This window comes from Platalea leucorodia (genome assembly GCF_965183815.1).
Source record: "Platalea leucorodia genome assembly, chromosome: 4".
Lineage (NCBI taxonomy): Eukaryota > Metazoa > Chordata > Aves > Pelecaniformes > Threskiornithidae > Platalea > Platalea leucorodia.
In genome coordinates, this window is record NC_138826.1 from 966,469 (window position 1) to 991,326 (window position 24,858).

Genomic DNA, 24,858 nt, shown 5'->3' on the forward strand with positions numbered 1-24,858 from the left:
GCACCTGGGCAATCGGCAGGGCCCAGCCTGGACGAGGTTTTAGTTTTAAGGTTGCACGACAGCTGCTCTGCCTCTCTGTGCCTGCTGCGGGCCACTGCGGGTGATCCTAATCAGAGATCGTTATTAGTTAACTGTGGTGGTGTTGAAAGACTTTGGAACAGCTGGATCAGAGTGATTACTATTAGCATCCTTAAAAATAGAATTGGCACTATTTACAGAAACACTAATGGTAGGAAGAAGTGTGAAATTTCCCCCTTATGTAATGTTTATTGAAAGAATTATGTGTTCTTTTAGAGGAACTTTTTAAAATAAACATAGGCTTTTCTCTGTAGGCTTTCTTTTAGAATCATAGAATCTTGATGAAGAAGGCTTGTGAATTTTAAGAATCACAGTAATATTCCTTTCATCATCTTAAACATGTTGCAATTATAGCCATTATATTCAGTAAAGGGCTTTTAATAGGAAATGTGATATCGTGGTATATTGCCCCCCTTGTTTCTATGCCTAAATTGGGAGTGTCTTATATTATTTGCCTCCTTTGCAGTTTTATGATAATTGGTAGCATTTTTGTTTAGAAACCATTTTCATAGCTCACTGAGAACAGATAACCATAAAGAATGCAATGCTACTTCAGGCAGTTCTATTTTTATTTGTCCTGGCTTTATTCAGGCTAACTTCACTGAGACCAGGGAACTTGATCCTGATTTCCAGTGATGAACGAAGAAAACGATCACCATTCCACGCAACAGGAAAGAGACAGCAAGGGAACCATAAGTAATAGCTACCAGCAGAGGATAACGTAAAGAGGTAACGTGCAGGAGCCATACTGCTTAATTGAAGCGTGAGATTAAGAAACAATTGAAATATTGTCTTCAGTTTCCCTCATACTAATGTTGACATGATTTAAAATACACGGCTCACGATGCTTGGGAATGAGAATGATGAAGGACACTCATTCACTTGCAGAACTGAGGCATTTGAGAACAACTGGATGAAACAACTCCTGATACAAATCCTTTGATTAAAAGAATAATCCTGGATTTTCATAAATAATTTATTCGGTCTGTCCTAGGTTCGAACAGGTATCACGTCTCCCAGTTGAATGAACGCACGTTGGCTTTGCCTGTTGAATGTCAGTGAGATTTTGACGAGACACAACATAGGTGGTACTGACTACACGAAAACCTGACGAGTTTGGTTCGGCATCTGTAGTTCCGTAAAGTTAGCGATGATTTCATGGCTGGTGAAATGAAAGAAAACCCCGATCTCTTGGAATCTGTGAGAAAAGAGAGAATATGCAAAAGTAAACACAGATGGAAGAAGACAAACTCTTCCAAACATGAGAGTGGTTGCTCTGCCTTTTGCAAGTCTTCCCTTGCCCTTTGCAAGTCTCTGCTTCCACCCAGGTAAAACGCAGTCGCGCAAGCCTCACCTTTCCGAGGCTGCAATAGGGCTGTTACGCAGCAGCTTGTCTGTACTCAGTAGTCACATATGCTTTGATCAGCGGATTTTCCACCATCATATGCCTTGAAGTGCACTATATATGGATGTGCTTCGGGTCTGAATCCATTTCCACGGTAAGAGCCCGGGATGACGCCCAGTTTGGAGTGCGGATTACTCTATCTCCGTCTGCTTTGCAGGTGGGGCACCATCCCCTCCCTGCAGCAGCCGGCGTTAGCTAGCTGTCAGCAGGCAGGATGGTGGGCTGGAGGGACTGTGTACGCACTGCTGACCACAGCAGTTCTGGTTTGCCTAAGGTTTTTCTCCTGCTTTCCCTAGAAAGAACAGAACCTTCTTGCAGCTTTTCTTTCTTTTCTAATTTAAGGAAACCATCAGATCTGTTGTATATTAACAGTTTCCAGACATGCATATAGTATCCCCAAGACTGCCACGAGTAAAATGCCTAATGGTATCTTAGTAAAATATAGGACACAAGACGAAGAATGGAGAACGGAAGACGAAAAAATTTTATAAAAGGAGTAACGAATTCTTAGTGTTTCAAGGACGGTTTGTTCCTAATAACCTCTTTGGTCACCCAGTTTGCACATTTAGAGATGTACTTAGAGTCACATCCAAAGATGTCATGAAGAATATATTATCGTAAAAGTCAGCTTTTAATTAAAGTTCCTCATTTCAAAACCAAAGCGGATCTCTGTTTCCCTGGAGACCAGGATATGTAAGAGGGCAGAATTTTCTCTCCATTTCCCCTTCCTACGTTGGACCACTCTGGAGCAGTTTATGTATCTCACTGTTTTCTCCTGCAGGATTAGTAACTGCATGGACGTTTTCCTAAGATGCCTGTAATTGTCTCACTGTGGTGGGTGATCTGCGTTGATCCTTGACGTGCAGTTGTTCACTGAGGGGATCGACAGCTTTCACTGCACGTTACTACGCTGGTTTTGAGTAGCGGTGTCAGACACGAGTGCCCGCTGAACAGAAAGGGAACCCTGTTTTCAAATTTTAGAAATAGAAAATGAATACGATTCTGCTACAGAACTAACGCAGACCCGTCTGCTTGAACCTCCAGCACACTTGCGCTGCGGGTGAGAGCCAATACGGCTGTCTGAGGGAAAACAGGAGGGCTGCGTTTAGTGCCTCTGGCACTAATTTTGCACCGCTGTAAATGAGCGTGCACAGGCAATCGTGACCCAGCGCTCTCTGGTTCACAGACTGGTCCGAGACGGTGAGCGTTTCATCCTTCTCTCAGTTTCTGGTGGTCTAGAGGAGGAGACAACAACAGAGATCTCTCGGAATTACTCAAGAGTAGATGGAGAGTTAGAACTCTAAATAAATCGGCGTTTATTTGCAATGGTGTTAAAATATTGAAAACGGAAAAGATTATATAACACCATTTGTGCTAAATATTTGCAAATTAAATACAAACTCACTTTTCCTAATGAAGTGAGCAGCTGTGAGAGTTTTGCCTAAAGGAAAGACCACCGCTACATGATTTAGAGCCTGCGTAGCAAACACCATGTTTAATGACAGTGTTGGTTTTCTCCCGTTTTCCTTCCACGCACTCCCCAAAGTCCATGTTCGTATGTCTCTCATTTCCCCTCCAACACACTCTCCTTTTCACCATTCAGATGTTGCCAGATAGGACTTAAGATCACAAGCAAAACCACTGTTTTTCAAAGTGGAACATCACGAACAATTTTGACAATCAAAACATAATTTCCAAGGGCAAAATCCAGCCAAATAGCGTTGCTGGTGGCCCAGATTCCTTACCGCGCCACAGAAGTGTGGAGGAACTTTCCTAAACGCTTTTATCTCTCGGTTCTGTCATCTTTGTTGGTGGCAGGTCAAAAGGCGCCAGCACGGCACAACAGTTCCCAAACACCAGGGTTGGTATTTAGAGTAAGAGTATCCTCCCCCAAATCAAAGCAGAGGGCAAAAATCAGATGAATTTACACCTGAGAAGAACTGTTTGATTCAATTTGTGATAAACCTCACCCAGTTTTCGATTCGAGGTAACGTTCTCCCTGGCAATTTCAGTACTGTAATTTAGATTGAAACGGGGCTTAGGTTTCGAAGGCGGCAGCGTCTCCCCGCAGAAGCCCGGGGAGAAGTCCGTGGCTGTCGTGCTGAGTCAGCACCAGACTCCTGGTAGCTGCCAGGGCAGCTCCTGCTGTTTCGCTCCGGGTAGAGAAAAGCCTCTGTAATTGCGGGTGGGTTTGGATACTGGTAGTTCTTCCCTTAGGAAACGAGACTAAAGCTCTGATTGTCTTGGCTAGGCAGCAGGCAGGCCTCGTGCGCGGGCAGACCTCATCGCCAGGCTGATGACAAGGAGGCAGTTGGCTTGGGGTTTGCTAGGTGCGTGTTAGGACATGGACGTATGCCTACGGCCGGCTTCCTAGAAAGCAGGAGTAAACGAGAGGATCTAGTTTTAATTAGCCTGCATTACTATCAAGAATTTTGGGCAGCACTTAGTAGTGCTCTGAATAGCACTTAAAAAACCCAAACAAAAAACTTAGAAGGCCTTTTATTTCTCTCCTATTTGACTTATGTTTGTGAAGGTAAAACTACTTATTACACTTCTAATGAAGGAAGAATGAAACAAAGCCCCATGCTGCACCTTCTTCCATTTCGCAGGTAAAGGAATCAAGACGTGGTGGAATGAAATCCTCCTCTGGTTTTAGGACCATCGCATCCTTATTTCCCACTCCTTTTTCCTACACTACATCTTGCAGACTTCTCGGAAAAGGACTACAATCCTATGCTATGGATTTGATTGTCCGAATATTAGTGGGGAATGAGAGAGCAATGGCAGCTGAATGGCAGGCAGACTGAAGCCGTCTGCTGGCATCCTTCATACTTTCCCTACAGAATGTAAAGGAAAGAGAAAGGAAGGAGTGCAAGCTGATAGCTCAGAGATTTGCAGTATATTTAAAAACAAACCTATCCCCAAACAAAGCAAAAATCACTGTCTTGTATCAAAGGGTTCTATCTTTTTATTTGAGAGTGATTCTTTCCGATTTCTCAAAGAAATATTCTTTAAGAACTGCTCTTTGCCTTTGGAAAACTGTTCTTAAATTACACCTTTCAATTGTAATCCTTTTACAACTTCCAGGCTCTTTTAAATAATGACTAACTCCTAGCAAATTTTCTGTAAAGAGTACAATAACTAACATATCCATTTCAAAATGTGCTATGAAAGAAAACAGCATAAATTTTAAATTAAAAGTTAGGAAGCAGCATCTCAGAAGTTATGAAAGTACGTACTGACGGTATAACAGATACAATCTAATGGCTAAAGAGCTGTCGCTCGCCTTGACATTTCTGATGGGGTCTGTTAACATTACAAGGTATTTCTGAGAAATGCGTTTCGTTAGACATTCCAGGAGACATTTCCATTCAACAAGCCATAAAAACGGCGTCGCGAGCTTGTTACAGCTCAGCGTTCTGCAGCGGCTGCGGTGACCTGGGATGAATGCTTTTGCCGAGGAGCTCTGCAGCAGTCCCGACTTTATCACGGAGAAAAGAGCAGGAACGCTCTAGAGCTGGTGAGACACAAACCCCGGTTATTTAGGCAACGCGGCTGTTCCACGCGTAGCGCTGCACAGAGCAAAAACGCAGCGTAAGGCTCCTCATCAGAGCTCGCCTCCGTGCGCGTTAACACTCGTGCAGCGGGATGGAGCAGCTCGTACGTTGCTGTTCGTGTGCTGGCGGACTGCTTGCAAGAGTGGCTGCAGGCCACGCTTTCCTCCTGACTACTTGGAAGTTAAGTCACAGGCCCAGTAGTTCATGGAGGAAAACAGAGATCTTCTGGACGTGCTTCTGGGAAAGCAAGGCATCTGAGTTACCGTCTGTTTTAAAGCTCTGAAGCGAGTCCCGGAGGCTTCCCAGAGCCAAGCGGGGGACCGGCAGCGCGGCAGGAGGTGCAGTTTCTGAGAGGCGGTGAGCATCTGGGGCTGGGCCCCTGCTCCTCACCGGGAGCCGCGCTCTGCTCCCGGCAGCCACGGAGCCATGGGTGCCCCAGCTCTGCTCCTCACCGGGAGCCACGCTCTGCTCCCCGGTGGCCACGGAGCCGTGGGTGCCCCAGCTCTGCTCCTCACCGGGAGCCACGCTCTGCTCCCGGCAGCCACGGAGCCGTGGGTGCCCCAGCTCTGCTCCTCGCTGGGAGCTGCGCTCTGCTCCCGGCGGCCACGGAGCCGTGGGTGCCCCAGCTCTGCTCCTCGCCGGGAGCCACGCTCTGCTCCCCGGTGGCCACGGAGCCGTGGGTGCCCCAGCTCTGCTCCTCGCCGGGAGCCACGCTCTGCTCCCCGGTGGCCACAGAGCCATGGGTGCCCCAGCTCTGCTCGGCGCCGGGCTGCCCCAGGGGCGATGGGCAGAGCCCAGCCCAGGCCGCGCTGGCAGAGCATCGCCTGCCCGCCGGCTGCGCTGGCCCCGGCAGCGGGCTGGATGGAGCGGAGATGTCCTTTAGCATGGACTGAAGAAACCTGGGGATTTCGGTGCGTACCCGTGCTACGGGCTCACGTTCTACCTGGGGAAAAGACGGAGCTTCAGGCACTAATTATTTTTCTAGCTTTGGTTTGGTTTCTTGCGCTGCACCTGTTGCGGTGATCACTGAGAACCATCGTTTCAGGCCTAAACCACCAACCTCAGGCTCGTTTTTCTTCTCTGTGTCAAAACTTCCCATGTCACATCTTCAGGCACAGTGCAGTAAAGATCTCCATAGCGAGGGAGCTTCTGAAATGCTGCGAAATCTCTATACAAGAAAAACATTGATTTTCCAAGCTTCCCACTAATTTAAATCGAGTCCTTATTTTATTACAATAGCTGAATAAAAATCAATGCGGCCGTCTTCACGTTAGTAAGGTTAAAAACCAGTAGCGAGTAGTAGTGACTGATTTGAGCTATTTGCGCTCCCATCAGTCCCAGCCGAGCGCTGGTGAAAGGCTCGGCCACGGTATCATCCGATTGCCTTTCAGACCGGGTGCGATGTTTATGCATGAGTTTAAAAATAACGCGGCGGTGCGCGGCCGCTGCCGGCGGTGCCGGTGCCCCCGAGGGGGCGGGAGGGGCCGGGGCGGGCGCGGCGGGGACCGCGGGCGGCTCGGGGCTCGGCGCGGTCCCCCGGCAGGGCGGGAGCTGCGGGAGCTGCGGGAGCTGCGGGAGCGGGAGGCGCCGCGATCGCCGCCCGCCGCCCCGTCCGGTGCCGCGGCCCCCGCGAGAGCCGCGCCGGGGAGCGGGGAGCGGCGGCCCGCCCGCCCCGGGGGCCGCCCCGCTCCGCAGCCCCTCCGCCCGGGCGGCGGGGCGGGGCGGGCCGGGAGGAGGAGGAGGAGGAGGAGGCGGAGCGGGAGGAGGAGGCGGGCCCCGAGCCCCGAGCCCCGAGCCCCGGCCCGGCCCGGCCGCACCTGCGGGCGGCGCCGCTGCCCTCCCGCCGCCGCCGGGGGCGCTGCGCTGGGGGCCGCCCGCCCCGGCCCGCCCCGCTCCCGCCTCCCGGCGCTGCGGCCGCCCGCCTCGGCTCCGCTCCGCCCGGCCCGGCCCGGCCCGGCCCGCCTCGGCTCCGCTCCCCTCCGCCCCGCCCGGCTCCGCTCCGCCGCGCCGCGCTGCGGCAGCCGCCGCGGGCAGGAGGACGGGAGGCGGCGGCGCCGGGCGCTGCCATGCGGGCGGGCGGCGCCGGGGCGCGGGGCGGGTGAGGGCGGCGGCGGCGGGGGCTGGCGGCGGCTGGCAGCGCCCGGTCCCGCCCGCGGGAGCCGCCGGCCGGCGGGGAGCGGCGCGCAGGGCATGCCATCCGCCTCGCCCCGATGTTTCACTGGGGCAAGTGGAAGAAGAGGATGGGAGCGAGCGCCTCCTCCTCCAAGAGACCCGTCTTCGACGAGCGGGAGGACGGTGAGTGCGGGCCGGGGTGCCCCGGGACGCCCAGCCCAGCCCCGGGACGCCCTGCCCTTCCCGGGACGCCGTGCCCCGGGACGCCGTGCCCCGGGACGCCCAGCCCAGCCCCGGGACGCCGTGCCCCGGGACGCCGTGCCCAGCCCCGGGACGCCGTGCCCAGCCCCGGGACGCCGTGCCCAGCCCCGGGACGCCCAGCCCAGCCCCGGGACGCCCAGCCCAGCCCCGGGACGCCCAGCCCCGGGACGCCGTGCCCAGCCCCGGGACGCCCAGCCCCGGGACGCCGTGCCCAGCCCCGGGATGCCCAGCCCCGGGACGCCGTGCCCCGCACCTGTTGAGCCCCGCTCCGCTGGGCACGGCGGGTCCCGTCCCGTCCCGCAGCGCGGTGCGTGGCCGGCGGAGCGGCGGGCCCGGGCCCGGGTGCGGGTTTGCCGGCCGGGTCAAGGTCCCCGCGGGGCGCAGGGGCCGCGCAGCCCCGCAGCGCGCTGCCCCGACGGGCGGCCGGCCGTAAAATAACCGGTCACTGGGATGTGGGCGCTGAGGGGACGGTTTAGCCATGAAGTTTCGATCTGTACAGGGTAATCTCTGGTTTTAACAAGGAAAGATCAAGGGCCGCTGGCCATCAAACTTCTACAAACTACTTGTCATTGCAGAAGGGCTGCTTTGGGGTTTTTTCCCAAAATACGAGGTTTTTGTAGAAATACACCATGAAATTGAACCACAGTTGCATTAGACTTCTCAGATGCAGGGCGAGGTTTCGGAGGACCAAAGGAAGGAAACTTCCCTGCGGGTGGGGGAAGACCCGGGCGAGGGGTCAGGCCCGCAGACGGGCCGCTGGACACCGGGAGCTCCCGACGTACAAAGAACGCTGCGTTGGCCCCAGGACACCAACCGAGCACGGGCAAAAATCCCCGGGTGCCTGGGGCACGTGAATGGTACGCCAGATAAACTTGGAGTTAAATATATATGTTAATTTGAGTCTTCAAGGCACGGTGACGTTCTAGTTTACGTGAGCACTGGGTCTGCTGGCATCCCCTCGGTGAGGGGATCAAACCTGAGCCCATCCGTGCTGCTCCTGAGAGCTGAAGGGATGTTGAATCTGGTAAACTTTTACTGGAGAAGTAGCTAGTTGATATCACCAAGTATTTATTAGCAGTTTGGAGTATGACATTGAATTGTTAACCCTTGCATCTCTTACTACAGAAATGTAGAGAAAACATCTGTTAGAATGACGCCTCGCCGCCCGAGGGGTGTGCTGCGGTGTGGCTGAAACGCACAACAAAATTGCTGCTGGAAGGAAAACTGCAAAATCCATCCACCTCCCCGTCCCTTTATACTGACGGTGTGCGTGAGATTGGGTCGGTGCGAGTGCTGGTGTGTGCGGCTCCGGGCGCTGCACCAGAGGAAAACGTGTTTGCTCTTGGCGGTGGTGGGTCAGCGGGAACAGCAAGCCAGCCCAGTAAAAATGCTGAAATTGGAGGCTCTGCTACAGAGTTCGGAAAGCGTTTCATTCTGAACTGAGCCTGTACACAGCCAGCGTAGGGGAACCGAGCTTTGCAGGTGAACGACCATTGACAAAAACCCGATCACATCTCACGAGGCATTTTCAAGCTTTTGCAATAGAGGAGGCTTATTAGGACATTACTTTCTTAATATTGCCTGCTTTTTCATCATCGCTTGTTAGCGTGCGCTCAGAGCAATTACAGTGTTGTTCTGGTGAACTCATATTTACTGGCACGGCATGGTTGCTATGGAGATCTAAGACATTCCAATAACTTCCTTACATAAAGAAGCCAGTTAATACTTTGGTTCTGTGTGTGACATAATGTGGAAGAATTACTAGTGATGACAATTTAAAGTGAAATAAATTAGAAGAAAAAAAGGAAAAAGATAGGTTAGTATATGAAATTTTACCCATAGGTGGTTCCCAGTGATGGATATACAAGAATGAGCCTGACTGTCTAAATCCAATGGTTAATCCCTTTTAATTATGGTAGGGTGTATGTAAATAGAACGTTAACATTTATTCTAGTGAGTAGTAACACAAGGCCCAGTATTTAATCTCAGATAAATCAAAGTCCAAATGTGTAGATTTCTGAGGCAAGAAAACCCTTGCAGTCCTCTTGCCTGACTTCCTCGGAACCGATTTCAGGACTTTATGGAATTACTGCCTCAAGTCAAACCGGTGTGGCTACGGCAGAGCGTGCTGGGGTTTCCTGGGGTGGGCAGTAACGTGTTCGCTCTCGGTGTGAAACACCCGGCCCTGGAAGATCATCCGCTCTTGACCTCACAGTTAGAAATGGTCTTTCCTCTCCAGTTTGCGTCTGTCCAACCTCAGCGTCCTGCTGTTGGATCTCACCTTGATAAACCGGAGGAGCTTCTGTTGTCCTGCCCCGACTCTGGGCAGCGTCAGGCTGGGATCACGGCCGCCCGGCATCCTCGGCAGTGGGATTGAGCTCTCCGAGTCCGAGACTCCGAGGGTAAACTTCATATTCCTGCGTCTGCCCTGTGGATCTTCTCTCAACCCTCTCCGTTTTTTTCAGCTTCGTTTTTGTTGATGCTGGGACTGAACTCGTTGCTTCGGCAGGGATCGAGCCCGGGGCAGGTCGGTGCCGACGCAGCCTGTGCAGAGCTGTGCTACGGGGAGTCGTGCCCAAGGAGCGACCGTCCTGCTCCCTCCTCGCCTCCCTCCCTGGGTGCTGTGCTGTCCCCTACCCCCCAGTTCTCCCCAGTTCAGGTAACCTCTCTTGACTGTGAAGCCGGGTGCAGGCTGAGCGCGACTGGTCCTTTGCGTTTCACCTGAGCTGCAGCGGGGGGACGGCGCATCCGCGCCCTTCCGACACGCGTCTGGTGCCGCGCTTGGCTGTGGCGTGCGCGTTTTCCTGTGTCGCGTTTGCGCGCACAGCCTTCGAAATATTTCTGAGCGTTTCGGAGTTGGGATTCGACTAAGAGAAAAGCTGACTTTGAAGGGAGAGCGTCTGGCTGTTTTGTGCGTGCTTCCAGAAGGCGCTGGCATGCGAGAGGTCGGTTCCCCTGGCCCTGCGAGTGCCGGCTTCAGCTGGTTCCATTCGCGCAGAAAGCTGGAGACGTTCAGCGGCTGCCGCGTACGCGCCGGCTGGGTGCGAGCTCCAGCCTGTCCTGCTGGAGGTGCTGCCTAGCGATGCCGCCTTGACCGCTAGTTTTTGGCGAGGTACCTTGTACCCTGTTTCTGAACAGAGAAAGTTAATGAAGGGGGGGTGGGAAGCGAAAAATGAATATAAAAAGGGCGGGAAGAAGAATATAAGGCAGAAGTGTGGCAGGGCTGCAGGGTTGAGCGCTCTCGGAGTTCCGGTGCGCTGGAATACGGCGGCCTCAGTAAGCTGCAGTGCGTTGTCCGCTTCCCATCAGGAAAAATAGGCCTTTGTCTGTGAGGGCTCTTCAGGGTTTCTTATTTCTACCCGTAAGAACCTTTTAAAAGCCTCTTACTTGGTCAGTGAATTTGTTCGCCGGCACCGAAGAAGGCGCAGTGCGGGCGCCAGTGCCTCTGCCTGTTGTGAACCATCGGCTCCCCGCGGCGGGGCACGGGGCGCTGGAAAGTCTCAGCCGCGGTCGCAAGGCTTGTTTGTCGTGTGGGCAGAAAGCGTTTTCTGTTGTTGTTTTGGGAAATGGCCGAGCAAGTTTTGTTGACAAACGCCCCTTATTTATTTAATTGTTTAATTTTACTTTTTTGTGCTAAATGGCATACTTGTGAAGCCAACAGGAATGTTTCAACCCAAACATTAAGAAAAAACATTTAGCAGAGTTGCTAGGACTTGGGAAGCAGGGCTGAGTAATAGGAAATACAAGGCGCTCTTACACTTAGTGCTATTAGCATTGCCCACAGTTGCGTTACGTGAGAGAGGGGGAAAGAACAGCATGATGGATCTTTATATGCAGCTCTATCTAAAGAGGAATTTCAAGAGTGCATTTGGTTGTGGCTTCTCCTGAATCAAAGTGGCTTACCAAAAAAGTGTATGTAAATATACATGAGAATATGTAAAGCCATCTGGTGCTTTCTGCCGAGCTGTTCCTTCCTTCGCTTGCACCGAGGTGAGTGGTCCGGGGGCTTTCTGCCTGTTTCCTGACACTGAATTAGATTTCCAGCTGATTGACGAGGTTTTAATGCTGCAGCCCAGTTATTTTCATTGTGATTTTGTCTCAATCACTTGTTTGCCCATCCCGTGTTTGACTCTCTCTACTGGAGAGCAGATCGCTTCTTGCAGGGGAGTCAAGTGCAACCTCCTGGGTTTATCCTACTTCCACCAAAATCAACTTTTTAAAACAAGTTCCCAGTTTTACAGCCCACAGGTACAGCTCCTCCAGTAAACCAGCCTGACTGGAAGAAGCCTGTGCTCAGGGGTAGCCTTTGGGTCCGGTGAAATGGCGGTGGGTGGTTTGGTTGCCCTTCTCAGGGAACAATCTCTGTCTGAATTTCTTTGGCTCAGGTAATCCCGGGAGGAGGCACCAGACTGGAGTTTGGGGGAGGGAAAAAACCCGACCGCGAGGGCGGCCGGCAGCGTTCGGGAGGGCGCGCGGGGAGGAGGGGAGGCCCCGCGCTGGGGCGGCGGGCGGGTGAGTGCCCCCTCCGCGCTGGGCCCCGGCCGCCCCCGCGGCGCGGGGATGGCTTCTGTCGGCCGTGGGGCACCGTCCTGAGCGCGGGCCGGCGGCACCCCACGCCCGCGGTGGCTGGTCTCCCCCGTGCCCGGGGCGTGTTGGTAGACGTGGGTCTAAAACTTACAAAAGAGCTGCTCTGCGAATGCCTGCTGTGAGTTTCCAAGCTGAGAAATACTATTCTGTAAAAACGTGTTTCCGTGGTAAAGCAAGAAAACTGTTACGCGTCTCGAAGCTGTTTCCCAGCCGCTCAGTTTGCTGCAGTGCTCCAGCACCAGGGATGGGCTGGGCCCGGGGGGCTCTTGAAGCCCGAGCAGTGCTCGAGGGACAGTCCCTGCTCTGCCTCCCCGCCATCCTCGTCCTCGCGGGGCCGCGGGAGGCTGGGGAGCCTCGGCAGCTGCGCGGCACGGCGCCCGTCCCCATGGAAACGGGCGAGAAGCTGCAAAACCTGGGGGAACGTGCTTAAAATAATCCCCATTTTAATTTCAAACCATGTGTTGGCAGGCTGTAGGGTTACACACACACAAGAGCGTGCATCCCTCCCGCCTCACCCTGCTGATCTGCCGATCGAAAACTGGAGCGCTTCATTTGCGGAGCTGTTTGATACACAGAGAACGAACCGTGCGTGCTGGTGCTGAACCTGCCTCTTGCTCCCACCTGTCATCCCGCAGCCGCCTTCTGCCGAGCCTGTGCCGGCTGGCTGCTGGGAGCTGCTGGGAGCTGCTGGGAGCTGCTGGGAGCTGCTGGGAGCTTGCTGCCTCCAGCCGCAGCTTTGGGGAGGACTCCCAGACCCAGGTGTCATCGTCAGCTTACATCACTTTGAAGTCAAGAGTTCAGCTGCCACAGATTGGCAAGCTGCTTACATTCCTCCTTTTACTTCCTATTTTCTGATCCGCTGGGAGCAAGATGCCCAGCATTCTCCACAGCGCTAGGCATTCGTTTTTCAGGTCGGGATTCTCCCCCATAATTGTTTGTCCCAGGGGTTGGGACCTTCAGGGAAACAAGGGCATGCTGCGGGACTGCCGGGGGTGTCGGAGTGACAGAGACGTGGAGAGGACGGGGAGCAAAGCCTGACCTCGTCGTGCGTCCCGTACCCCTGTGGAGACCCCGACCCCTCCTGCCAGGTTTGCCCCAGGTCTGGGGGCATCCCACCGCGCTGCCAGGAGAGGGGCACTGGGAGTGGGGACAGTCCCAGCCCTGACCCAGGGCCCCTCTCCGAAGGGGATAAGTATCATAAACCATGTGCTGCTCTTTGGGCCCCCTCCCACGGGGTGGCCAGCATGGCCCGGCTGGGTCCCTCGGTCCCTGGGGGCTGGGGCTGCCCTGCAGCATCGTCCCTGCTCCAGCCACCACCGCCTGTGCTCCTCCTGCCGCGGCGGGCTCGCCGGCGGGGCGAAGCAGCCTGGGGGCTGGCTCGGCTCCTCTTGCGGCCGGGTGCCCGACACCGGTTCTCCCGCCCGGCTTCATCATCTCAGCTGGGCAGGGGTTTCAAGCCCTGGGGAGGAAACAGTGCCCTTCTGATTGGAAAACTATGGACTAATGCCCAGTAAGGCTGTTATAAAGTCCCAAATCCTGTTTATTTAGGGTCAGATACAGGTATGTTAAGCTTCCATGCTCTGCAAATTACTTATTAAAGTAATCACTGATCAGATTGCAAGGCAAACTTTTTTCATAGCCTGACTCTTATGTGACTGTGGGTTGAGAGCACAGATGCCTTTCCCTGTTATTTAAAAACAAGAGAAAAAAACCTTTATGTACTATCAAAGTGGTAGCTAAGTAAGTAAGCGGGGGGAGGAGGGAGTGGGAATTACAAGGAGGTGTCAGAAAAGCTGTGTTTAGTATTGTCAGCGGTGCTTTGTTTTCGCTTTGGATCTTGCTTCCCCCGGATCCGAGGCTTTTTGTGTGTGCTGTGCCCAGAGACAAGCTCTTGCCACGCGCTCGCTGCCCCAGCCTCCCCAGCAGAGCCGATGCTCCTTGTTCAGCCTAAGGACTGAAAACCCGTCTGTGCGTGAAGCTTTTCAGTGTGTCGTGTAATGCAGAAATGGGTTAAATCCAGAGAACTCGGTAACGGCGAGGCATGGAAGTGTGTGGTAATACACACAGCGTTTGGGTTACCGGCTCTCTTTCTCCTTCAGAAATAATTAATAACTTTGCTGTCGCTCTCCGCGCTGAAGGCCAGGGTCCGTTCTCGGTAGCGCTGGAGGAAATCTGAAGAAAAAAACATTCTGGATTTGCGCTGCTGAAAGGGGACAAAACGTCTCCCTTTGAACACTGAAAATGGCAGTTATGGAAAACCGTTGCTATTGCTCACCTAAGAGCATGCGTTATCTTTCACTTGTGTTGGCTTAAGAACATATATTTTAAAATCTTTTAATTGACAACTGTTTACAAAACTAAGCTGCCGTTCATAGAGAGAATACAGTATGCATAGAGACTGGAAATTTAATGTTTCCTGCATTTCATTATGTATCTCGTTCTTTCAAATCTCTGTAGAGTTTTCACCTTTCCTTTGCCCTTTCCCAGTTTACGATTTCACCGCTGCCAGGGGTGCGGATGGGTCTGTGGCTGAATGGCTGCCGGGGCTGCGCACGCTCCCGCTCCTCCGCCCGCCTCTCGCTTGGCCTCTTCCCGCCTGGGGAAGCTCCCGTGCCTTTGCCCGCTGTGCCCGTTGAGGTGAGCTCTGCTGGGCGCCGCAGCGATAGGGTAAGCAAGAGGCAAATTTCCCTACTTTTGCATTTCGTGGAGGTCCAGCGCACACAACAGGCCTGGCCCGGACAGCCGCGAGTGTCGTTTCTCCGAATCTGCATCCAGCGTCTACGCGGGCGTTCCGCTCTGGGGAGCGGGGCGGCGGTGTCCCCCGGCTGGGAGGAGCGGTGGCGGGCGTTGGCGCTGGTGACGCTCCCAGGCGGGGGGTTCCCAAGGGCTGGATGTTTGAGCACCGTTGGTGGCACCGCACCCTTCGGGTGGTGCCCGCCGGGGACCGATCCGTGCAGCGTGCCTGTGCTGAGCCTGCCGGCTCTCTGCCTGCAGAGGTGCCGGCTCTCAGCCTGCCCACCCCGATCCTGGCAGCGTGTGGCAGCGCTGCTGGGAGGCAGAAGGCAGGAGAGGGCTGTGGCAGCTCAGCGCGGAGCCGGCTCCCTTTGGCCGCTCATTCGCTCTCGGGCAGACACAGGCTCTCGATGCCAGGTCGGTGGGACCCTCCTCCTCCTCCCCGGCTGCCAGACCCTGAACCCTTGAGTCTGGCTCGCCCGCATGGGGGATGCCCTGCCCCGCAGCACCCCCTGAGCGCGGCCTGCCCCTGGGTGCCGAGCAGCATGGGGATTTCATGTCCTCCCTCCTGCAGGAACAGCCCAGGCATCTTCTGGAGGTGAGGGAGGAAAGGTCCCGCAAGTCCTCAAAGTGGCTCTTGTGTCTATGGGAGGTCTAAAGAGAGGAGATCGGGGTAAAACAAACCCTGAGGGCAGCTGACACTGTTTGCAGGAAAAAAGGGAAAAGGGCAATCAAGAAAAAGTGATTGGAAATACAGTTCAGGTGTTAGACCAAATTAATACTTGGTCTATTCTGTAAAGGCCACAGTCTTCAGAACTGGCTTGAAATGGGCTTACTGTGAATTCAGAATAACATGCAGGAGCACGCTGCTAGGGATCTAAACACCTTGCTGACCACATTCCCAGTGCTGGCGTGGTGACCTTCCCAGCTCTGCTGGCATTCTCACCGATGCCTGCAGCTTTCCGGGGGTACAGGTACAACGAGATGGAGCTGATGGTGCCGGGCCGCTTGTAGTCACCAGCACCGGCAGCTGCCGGCCAGGAGAGCCTGCACCCTCGGTGCCCGGCTGCGAGGGCACTCACACGATCACCTCATGCTGCGCTGGCAGAAGTCAGCGTGTGTCGCTTGGAAGTAAAACCTTCCTGGAAATGAAAAAAGTTGCTCTTTTGCAGTTTGGTGCTTTTATCGTATGAAAGTCGGGTTCTGAGGTGGTAAGCAGGTTGAAATGCCTGCAGCTGGTTCAGTTCTCGCCTGACGGGGGGTCCCATGCGGTGCCTCGGCTGGAGGGGGGGTGCGTAGCGCGGTGCACGCTCACGAGTCCACGCAGGTAGGGGGATAACGTGTGTTTCCTTGTAAATGTCCATCCATTTCTTGTGGGAATGCCTGAAATGGAGTGCGGTGAGAAACACTTGTGTGGAGCAAAGGTGCTCGCTTGCAGCGGTGATCCTCTGCCCCGCGGTCAGGACTCGGGCTTTCCGCTCGCCGTGGCGCGGCTGAGTCCCCGTGAGCGTGTCCTGTCTGGGCATCCTCGGGCAGGGCAGGTTGCTGAGCCTGTTATTCACAGTCAGCCCGAGAGATGTAAAAGCAGGTAGGACTTTTCCTGGTGTTTTCCAGGGACCTGCTCTCCAGCCGCAGTTTCAAACACTTTGTTGAGCAGAGTCTATGAAACGTTTCATAGCTGCGTTTTTGTTAATATGCGGTTTCTCCCACCTTATCCTGGGATCCCGTAACAAGGCACCCGCATTAACCATGAATAATAACTTCTTGTGTGACGTGGCTGGAAGTTGTAGAGAAGTAACAGAGGGCGAGGTGGCAGCAACAGAGGGACGGCGGATGGTGTGTGAGTCGGAGGTGCCGTGCGTGCCGGCGTACGGACAGGCGTGCGGCAGGGCGAAGAACAGCGATGGCTAAGCTCTGTTTTGGCATTTATCTCCCTAAGTGAAGAGAGGCGGGATAGCTCGCGAGTGGCTTAGCTTCCCCTAACGAGAGAAGATAAATGTCAGTGTCCTCTTTCCCTCTCCCACTGTTCTTCAGGAATTAAATTGCTTTAGGTGACAGTTATGGAAAATTAAAAGTGCTTAGGATGTGTGGGAACAGACGGCTCTGAATACCGCCAAGCAATGAGAGATGACAGTGTGTGAATGTTGGTGTGCTCATTTACATCTAGTCTGTTGTTCAGGGTCTTTTCCAGTGCCTGGGACTCGTGAAGAGATGCAGGCGCTGAACGATGTTCCGAGTTCAGCAGCTTGCTGATTTGCCTGTGCACACCGCAGCCTTAGAGGCTGATGGTTAGCTGTGCTGTGTAATTAAATTAAACAGCAACGTAATGTATTTACAGCTCAGCTGACAGTTCTGGAAGCTGATAATTTTAACTTATACAAAAAAATACACACATTTGGTTCTGTGGCATCAGCAGAGAGCTGGTGGGCTTCTGAGGCTGATGGTGCTCCGAGTAGCTTCCAGGTTAACCTGCCAAAGGCTGTTCTGGCACGGAAAGTTACCTTATTGAACAAGGTTTTAGTTTTGTTACAGCCTACCTGTCCAAAGATCTAAGTGATCTTTTGTATTTATGTGGGTAATATGCTGGTGACAGTGTATTGGAGCACTGGAGAAAGTGCGCTGAGTAGCCCTGAAGCAATGCAGTGAGTAAGGTGTAAAAGCACGGCACTGTAGATACTGGCACGTTGCTTTGGGTCTTCCATTTCTGCGTGGTCTGTACAAGGGAAAATAAAGCTGTCTTTGCTCAGAAAAAAATATTCCTTTCTTCCTTTCTTCATTTCAGGTTAACGCCCTGACCAAAAAACCACCCCCACCCTCTGCAACCAACCAACCAACCCAAACAAAATGCACAACTGAACAAAAGTTGGCATCACTGCTTAAAATACTGGCATGTGATTTATGTCCTGTGAATTTAGAGGGATTGCCTGGTGGCAACAAAAGGCCATCATATATATATTTCAGATACCTGGGGGGGGGGTAAAAAGGAAGGGAACAGGGAAACTCAGTAGGAACTGGGAAGAAACTTCCATTGAACAGGAGCTATTGCAGTATTTAGGAACTTAACAGCCAAGACACTTCCTAGCGTTGGACTTTAATGCTATTGGCGTATAGGCAGGATAAGGGCATGTGGAGAAGCACTTAGGTCCCCTTCTGTGGTGACTTGAAGAATTCGCATGTGTGTTTAGTTCTAGTGCCCGAGGCGACTGACAGAGGTCAGAAGGAAGGGGCTTGCAAGGGCTTGGGCCGAAGCTCAGGTTCCTCCTCTGTGCAAGCAGTTCTCTGTGATGATCAGGTTAAACACTTACGGAGGTGCGGGCTGCAGTGAATGCTAATTACAATTATCCAAAAAGTGGAGTAAATTATATAGTTGGAAAGTCCCCTGCATTAGATGTCAGCTAATCATCCAGGACCATCAGGGTCAGTCAAGATCCTTCGAAATCTGTTTTCCACTGACCGTACAAGTAGCACAGTACATGTACACAGCTCAGGAGTCTCTGGATGTTGGGTGAAACACATTTTTCTTTTCCTCGCAAATAGCTTTTTATTGCTACTATCATTTCTGTGCTATTTTAGGTATAGAAAAAACACTTTCGAAGCACTGGATGGCAAGCGTGCTGCCGAGGTGTGATGCTCGCCATCAGCGCACGCCGCAGGCACCCGCAAGCCCCTGCCATGAGAAATGAAACCTGCCCGAGTGCACCGTGGCTGCGCGGCTGGGCTGTGCATCCATGGCGGGGTGGCTGGGCTGTGCCGGCTGCGGCGTGGCTGGCTGCGCTGGCTGCGGTGCAGCGGGCTGTTCATCCATGGTGGTGTTGCTGGCTGCGGTGCAGCTGGGCTGTGCATCCATGGCGGGGTGGCTGGCTGTGCTGGGTGTGGTGTGGTTGGGCTGTGCATCCATGGCGGTGTGGCTGGGCTGTGCATCCACGGTGGTGTGGCTGGGCTGTGCCAGCTGCAGTGCAGCAGGGCTGTGCATCCATGGTGGTATTGCCGGCTGTGGTGCGGCTGGGCTGTGCCAGCTGTGGTGCGTCTGGGCTGTGCATCCATGGCGGTGTGGCTGGCTGTGCTGGGTGCGGTGTGGCTGGGTTGTGCATCCATGGCGGTGTGGCTGGGCTGTGCTGGGTGCGGTGTGGCTGGGTTGTGCATCCATGGCGGTGTGGCTGGGCTGTGCATCCATGGCGGTGTGGCCGGCAGTGCTGGCTGTGGCGTGGCTGGGTTGTGCATCCATGGTGGTGTGGCCGGCTGTGGCGTGGCTGGGCTGTGCATCCATGGCGGTGTGGCTGGCTGTGCCGGCTGTGGCGTGGCTGGGCTGTGCATCCATGGTGGTGTGGCTGGGCTGTGCTGGGTGCGGTGTGGCTGGGTTGTGCATCCATGGCGGTGTGGCTGGGCTGTGCCGGCTGCGGTGTGGTTGGGCTGTGCATCCATGGCGGTGTGGCTGGGCTGTGCCGGCTGTGGTGCGTCTGTGCTGTGCATCCATGGCGGTGTGGCTGGCTGTGCCGGCTGTGGTGCGTCTGGGCTGTGCCGGCTGCGGTGTGGTTGGGCTGTGCATCCATGGCGGTGTGGCTGGGCTGTGCCGGCTGCGGTGTGGTTGGGCTGTGCATCCATGGCGGTGTGGCTGGCTGTGCTGGGTGCGGTGTGGCTGGGCTGTGCATCCATGGCAGGGTGGCCGGCTGTGCCGGCTGTGGCGTGGCTGGGCTGTGCATCCATGGCGGTGTGGCCGGCTGTGGCGTGGCTGGGCTGTGCATCCATGGCGGGGTGGCCGGCTGTGGCGTGGCTGGGCTGTGCATCCATGGCGGGGTGGCCGGCTGTGGCGTGGCTGGGCTGTGCATCCATGGCGGTGTGGCTGGCTGTGCCGGCTGCAGCCCTCCCTCTCGCTGGCCCAGCCACCTCCCGAGTCAGACCATTGGCAGGTAAATCCCCCCTTGCCGTCGCTGCCACTGATGTTGGCTGGACACAACATTACCTCCGTGACTCAGTGCGTTTTTGCTGTCAGAAGGATATTACATCTCTTCTGAAAGACCTTTTATTAAACTGTGGTATGTAGCATGCTAAATTACCTTGTAAAACAGATGTCATATAATCCACTGGAAAGCTATGTACTGCACATTCACTTTATATTTTACTGGTTCCCCAGTCTTAATGGAAACTGGCAGGCAAGACCAGAAAGTAGGAAACACAAAAAATTATATACATTGGACTTGGATTGTTTGCACTGTTGGAAAACGTGCTTTATGCCTTACAGAAAATAAGGCTAAAGCTTGGTCCCAAATAATTTGCACTTTAAAAGCTCGATGCCGCATGTGGTAATCACATGAATAATTCATACACATTCAAGCAGTCCCCATAATTTCATATTCAAGCCTGATTCTAGATTTGCTCAAAACTCTGAACTGCCATTGATTGGTGGCTCCTCCGGCAGAGAAAGCAGCTTGGCAGGACCTTCAGCGCAGGGATGAAATGATAACCTCTCCAGCCGTGCCCGTCGCGGGTCTCCTACGGGCTGGGAGCCGTCCCCGTCACCCGTGCTCAGGCAGGCTGGCCAGTCGCTCTGACAGCGTCCAGAGCTCGGCGACTCGAGTACCTCCCGGGTCTGACCTTGACATGTTTTCATTTGCCTTCATACATCATTGCACCTTTAACCAGTAATAAAGACTACCAGGAAAGTCAGCGTGGGTTTGAGCTGTTGCTATGAGCTCAGCATAATGCTTCGAGTTCCCCAAATGGCAAATGATGCCTGTTCAAGAAACGAACCCATGTTGTGGGAAGAGATGCGGATAAAGCAGCACGTGGTGGGCAAGAACAGGGAGCTGGTGAGCAGGCGGTTGGCTTGGGTGGTCTCTCCCAGCGTGCGGGTGTGCTCGGCTTACCCCCCAACACACGTACTGCCTGTCGGCTTAGTACTGGGATTTTTGGAGGAACTCGAGGGTCCCGAGGTTTAGGCACAGCTGTACAGGTGACACCGGCAGGCGTTCTGGGTGGGCAAGGAGATGCTCACGTCGGGGTGCTGGCAGCGGTACCGTGCTGCTCTGCTCCGACATCCCAGCTGGCCACGGCTAATTCATGAGTTAGACCTGCTGGCAACCTGGAAGCTGCCTCAAGTTGTCGGTTACTGGCAGGACACTAACGTATCTGGTATTTGTGACAGTCCCTCGGTAACTCCTTAAAAACCAGCGACAGCCAGAAAGCCCTGTCGTCAGCTCGGGTATGGTGTGTGCGGTACGGGGCGAGTACAGGGTGCCGGGGGCACCTGCAGCCGCTCTTCGTTTTGTTCAGTTGGTTTTTATTGCACGTTAAATGCCACAGCAGGAAAATTGCAAGCAGGTGTCAAAACAAGCACAGTTGCGAGAAGGCAAACTTAGGGATTGATTAATGAATATTTTCAGCGTGTTGTATGTTTTTCTACATGGCTTTTTGATACAAAGATCAATGTGTGAAATTATGTAAAAAATAACAGGTTTCTTTTAACTGGAACAAATTGCTTCTGTTTATGAAAATGTTGTGTAACGTCAACAAACAATTCAATCGCTGATTGCCCCTCAATACTACTTTGGAAGTAATTTTAGTTAGTGTTTCCTCTGGCCTTGGTTTGGATTTTTCTATGCACTGAGTTCGGCATTTCCAAGGTACCCCCACCTCGCCCCCTCTCTCCGGGAGGTCTCTGCCTCCTCCTCCCTGCGGCGAAGTGGGAGTTTTCCATTGCCAGCTCTTCTCTTACTCTCACCCAGGCTCCACGGGGGTTTATTCCCAGGGGTAAAGCGGCGCGGGTGGCAAGCGGGCCGATGGGCGGCCCCGGAGCCCGGTGGTGTGGGATGGCGGCGGTGGGGACGCTGAGCGAGTGCAGAGCCCTGGGGGATGTGCTCAGGCCCCGCAAGCCGTCGGCGCTCGGGTGCCAGCGCCCGGGCTGCCGCGCTGTGCGTGCTGTGCTGTGCAAGGAGGGGCTCTCCCGAGGGTCGGCGCGGCTCCCCGCGCCCGCGCTGCTGCGGTTCGTGACGGGGCGAGGGCTGCACCCCACAGCGGTGCCTGCTGCAGCCGGAGGAGAGGGCGATGCCCTCCGCGCTGCGTGCCGCTGCAATAGAGACAAGGTTTCCCTCTTTCTTGTGTTTAAAGTCTTTTTCAGGAGATGTTGTCTTTCCCGAGTGAGTTGGTGCATGACCATGTTCAGGAGAATTTCTTATCACAGAAATAGGATGTCTGCTTCCCCCAGAGAAGTTAAACTCGGTGAATAATTCAGTTTGACATCCCCACTGTCTGTGAATTTGGGTCTGCTCTTTTGTTGTTGAGTTGAAATGAATCCTGAGTGGTTATGGTCATCCATCCCATGCTCCTGCAGGTACCGGGTGGGCAGCCTCAGTCCCCGCGATGCTCAGCACGCTCAGATGCATCAGGGTAGTCTGTCCACTGAGTAAATCTGTTCGGACACCTCCAAAATGAAGAACAGATTTGTTGTTGACTTCAAGGAGCGCTGAAGGGGATTACTGCTCCTACCTGGGGTCAAGCCTACCCCGGCGAAAATGTCTTCAACTATTCATGAATCTCTTGTGGCTCTTTTTTTCCATTCCAGATTTACCTACATCGCAAGCACGTGTGACTAACAGCCACTCATTTGTACTGTCTTGGTCCTAATTCTTCCTTCTTTGCAAAAAAGAGCCCCTTCCATTGCCAGAGCTGTGTGAAATACCTGACCTGACTTGATGCGTGGCAGAGCACAGAACCGCACGTGGGGACGCGGCAGTCGCGGGGACACGGAACCCCCCCAGCCTCAGGAGCGCGCTTTTTCCTGCCCCGGTGCTGGCGTTCGCCAGCCTCGGAGCCAACGGCTCCCGGTGCCATGCACTGCTGCCGGGCTCATCGCGGTGTTGGTGCAGCAGCCTGCTCGGGGTGGTTTGGTTTCCTTCCAAAACCTCGGGGAGCTGCCGGCGCGGCTGACCCACGCTGCGTATCCTCCCTTCAGCTGTATTTGTCAAAAAAGTGTCGGTCAGTTGAGTGGCAGCGTTTCCTCCCAGGACGAGCAGCATGTCCATTGATCCCAGCGGAAGGTATTTTGGGAGCACGTCTGCTGCTCGCGAGCCTCCGGGACAAAGATAGGACTGTGCGCCGAAAATAGCGCCCTGGAGCCAGGCGTGCGGTGCAAACCCCACCGGTGGCTGCTCTTGGGAAGAAAATCCAGAGTTTGTTTTCAAGTCGTCATCGCTGTGTTGACAGGGCTGTCGCGGGGAAAGCTATCTCAACTGGGAATGTATAAATTAACTCCAAGTACGATGTACACACATGCAGATATCGCACACTGCTCACATCGCTACATAAGTAAGTAAAGGACTAGTTAGCTTTTAAATATATATATAATTGCCTGCCTGTGGAAGAAGAAAGCCTTTCTATTGTTGTAGCTCAGTGCATATTCTCCTCTAAAGCTGTTGAGTGAGCTCCTTTGGGCCCCCGTGCCGTGCGAGCATCGCAGCGGTGATGCGCTGCGCCCGCCGCTGCGGCAGCGAGTGGTGCCGTGCCGAGGCGACCCTTCCTGCGAAGCAGAGAACCCCGGTCTGCTCCTGAGCCATGGAGGAATTCGTGGTTGATGCCGGCGCATTCATTAATATGCGTATGTTAAAAAAAAAAAAACAACGCCAAACCAAACGTCGGCTGTATTTCCATGGTGCTAGTCCATCCAGTTGCCAAGAAAGGAGTATAACTGGCAACTCCAGCCCTTTCTCATGAGATTTTTTTTTTCTTTTCAATTTTCTTTATGGTGCTCAAGTGGAATGAAATGCTGTAGCAGAGACCACCCTTAAACGCTGTAATTGCGGTATATGCAGCAGTACTAGAGTTACAGTATATATGTGTTAAAAAGCAAGAAAACTTCATTTCATTTTTAAGTGCATCCTTCGCTGCAGCTCTTGCAGACGAAATGCTTCTTAGACACCCGCAGATGATAAGCCATGATGGAAGTGTATCTGTTAACTGAGCTGCTGCCGAGTTAGTGTCTGCTTACCTGCACGTAAAGCCACATGGTTTGTGCTCTTAACCCTGTCGATTCACTACTGCAACAGAAAGGCAGCCAGAGGGATCGGGCTGGTGTATAAACAACTTCTTTTGGTTTATTTTCCTAATGTTCTGATAGTCGTTACCGGCCACAGTGAAATAGCAGGAGGAACAAGACTGTCTTTCATGTCCCACAGTGAACTCGCTGGTGTGGCGAGTAGTAAAAGCCTCTTTTGATTAAAAACCAGAAGCAGCTGATCGTAAGAAATATTCTTGGAGACTCGTTGTTACAAAGAGTTCTTGTCTCGGGGCTGTTACACACTGAGTCCGCAGGAAACTCTAACGTTTCTGGACTTATTTGGAAAAAGCAATGATAATCAGGAAACATAGAATAAATGATAGAATATATGATATTGAATAGGATAATGACAGTTGTTCCCCAGAAGACCCATTTTTTCTGTCTCAGACCTCTTAAAGGCTCTCTTGTAACTTAAAAAAAAAAGTAATGCTGAATTCTGTCTTGTTCTCAGCCACTTTTAAGTTCTCACCAACCCAACCGTACTAACGTAGTTGTGTTATGGTAACGCCATGGAAGCCTTCAGTGAAATCGGAGAGAACTGTGCAAGCAGAGACAGTCCCTGCAGGAAAGAAGTTACAGTTAAATGGATATGAGGGTGTGGAAGAGGTAGATGCTGCTTTGGTGAAACTGGTGGATGGAATGTGTATCACCAGAGGACTGGAGAGCGCGTCCCTTGGGCTGATGGTCCGCGGTGCTCCGGTGTCGCTGCGGCTCAGCACCGGCGGGCACGGGCCGGTGGGCAGGAGGAGAGCGGCGCGGATGCTGCACGCGCAGCGGGATGCTCGCCCGCCTCCGAGAGCTGCGCTGGGGCGTGGATCTGGGCACTTGCCGTGTGCCCGAGCGCGGGGCCGGAGGCTGGACCGGCACTCGGCTGGAGCGTGAAGCCCGGGGTGCTCTGCAGGGAGCCGGGGGGTTTTCTGCTCTTTGCCTGGCCTTGTGTGCTCATAGCATGGGACTTTCAGGGAGGATCGACGCCCACGGCCCAAACAGCTGTAGGGCTATTTATCCTAAAAATACAGGGGACTTTTCCTGCTCGTGTATGATCAATCACACACCAGTTGCCTCTGTGAGCCTAA

At 53.8% G+C, this 24,858-nt stretch overlaps 1 protein-coding gene across 1 annotated transcript in view; it reads left to right on the forward strand.

The window, feature by feature from the left end:
* Window positions 1–7,250: 7,250 nt before the first annotated feature.
* STK32C (serine/threonine kinase 32C) overlaps window positions 7,251–24,858 on the forward strand; it is a gene marked incomplete at both ends in the record, with an annotated part of 94,602 nt that continues 76,994 nt past the window's right edge. The window contains one exon of the mRNA XM_082308468.1: window positions 7,251–7,335. Coding sequence (XP_082164594.1) covers window positions 7,251–7,335 — 85 coding nt within the window. The remainder of the gene's footprint in view (window positions 7,336–24,858) is intronic.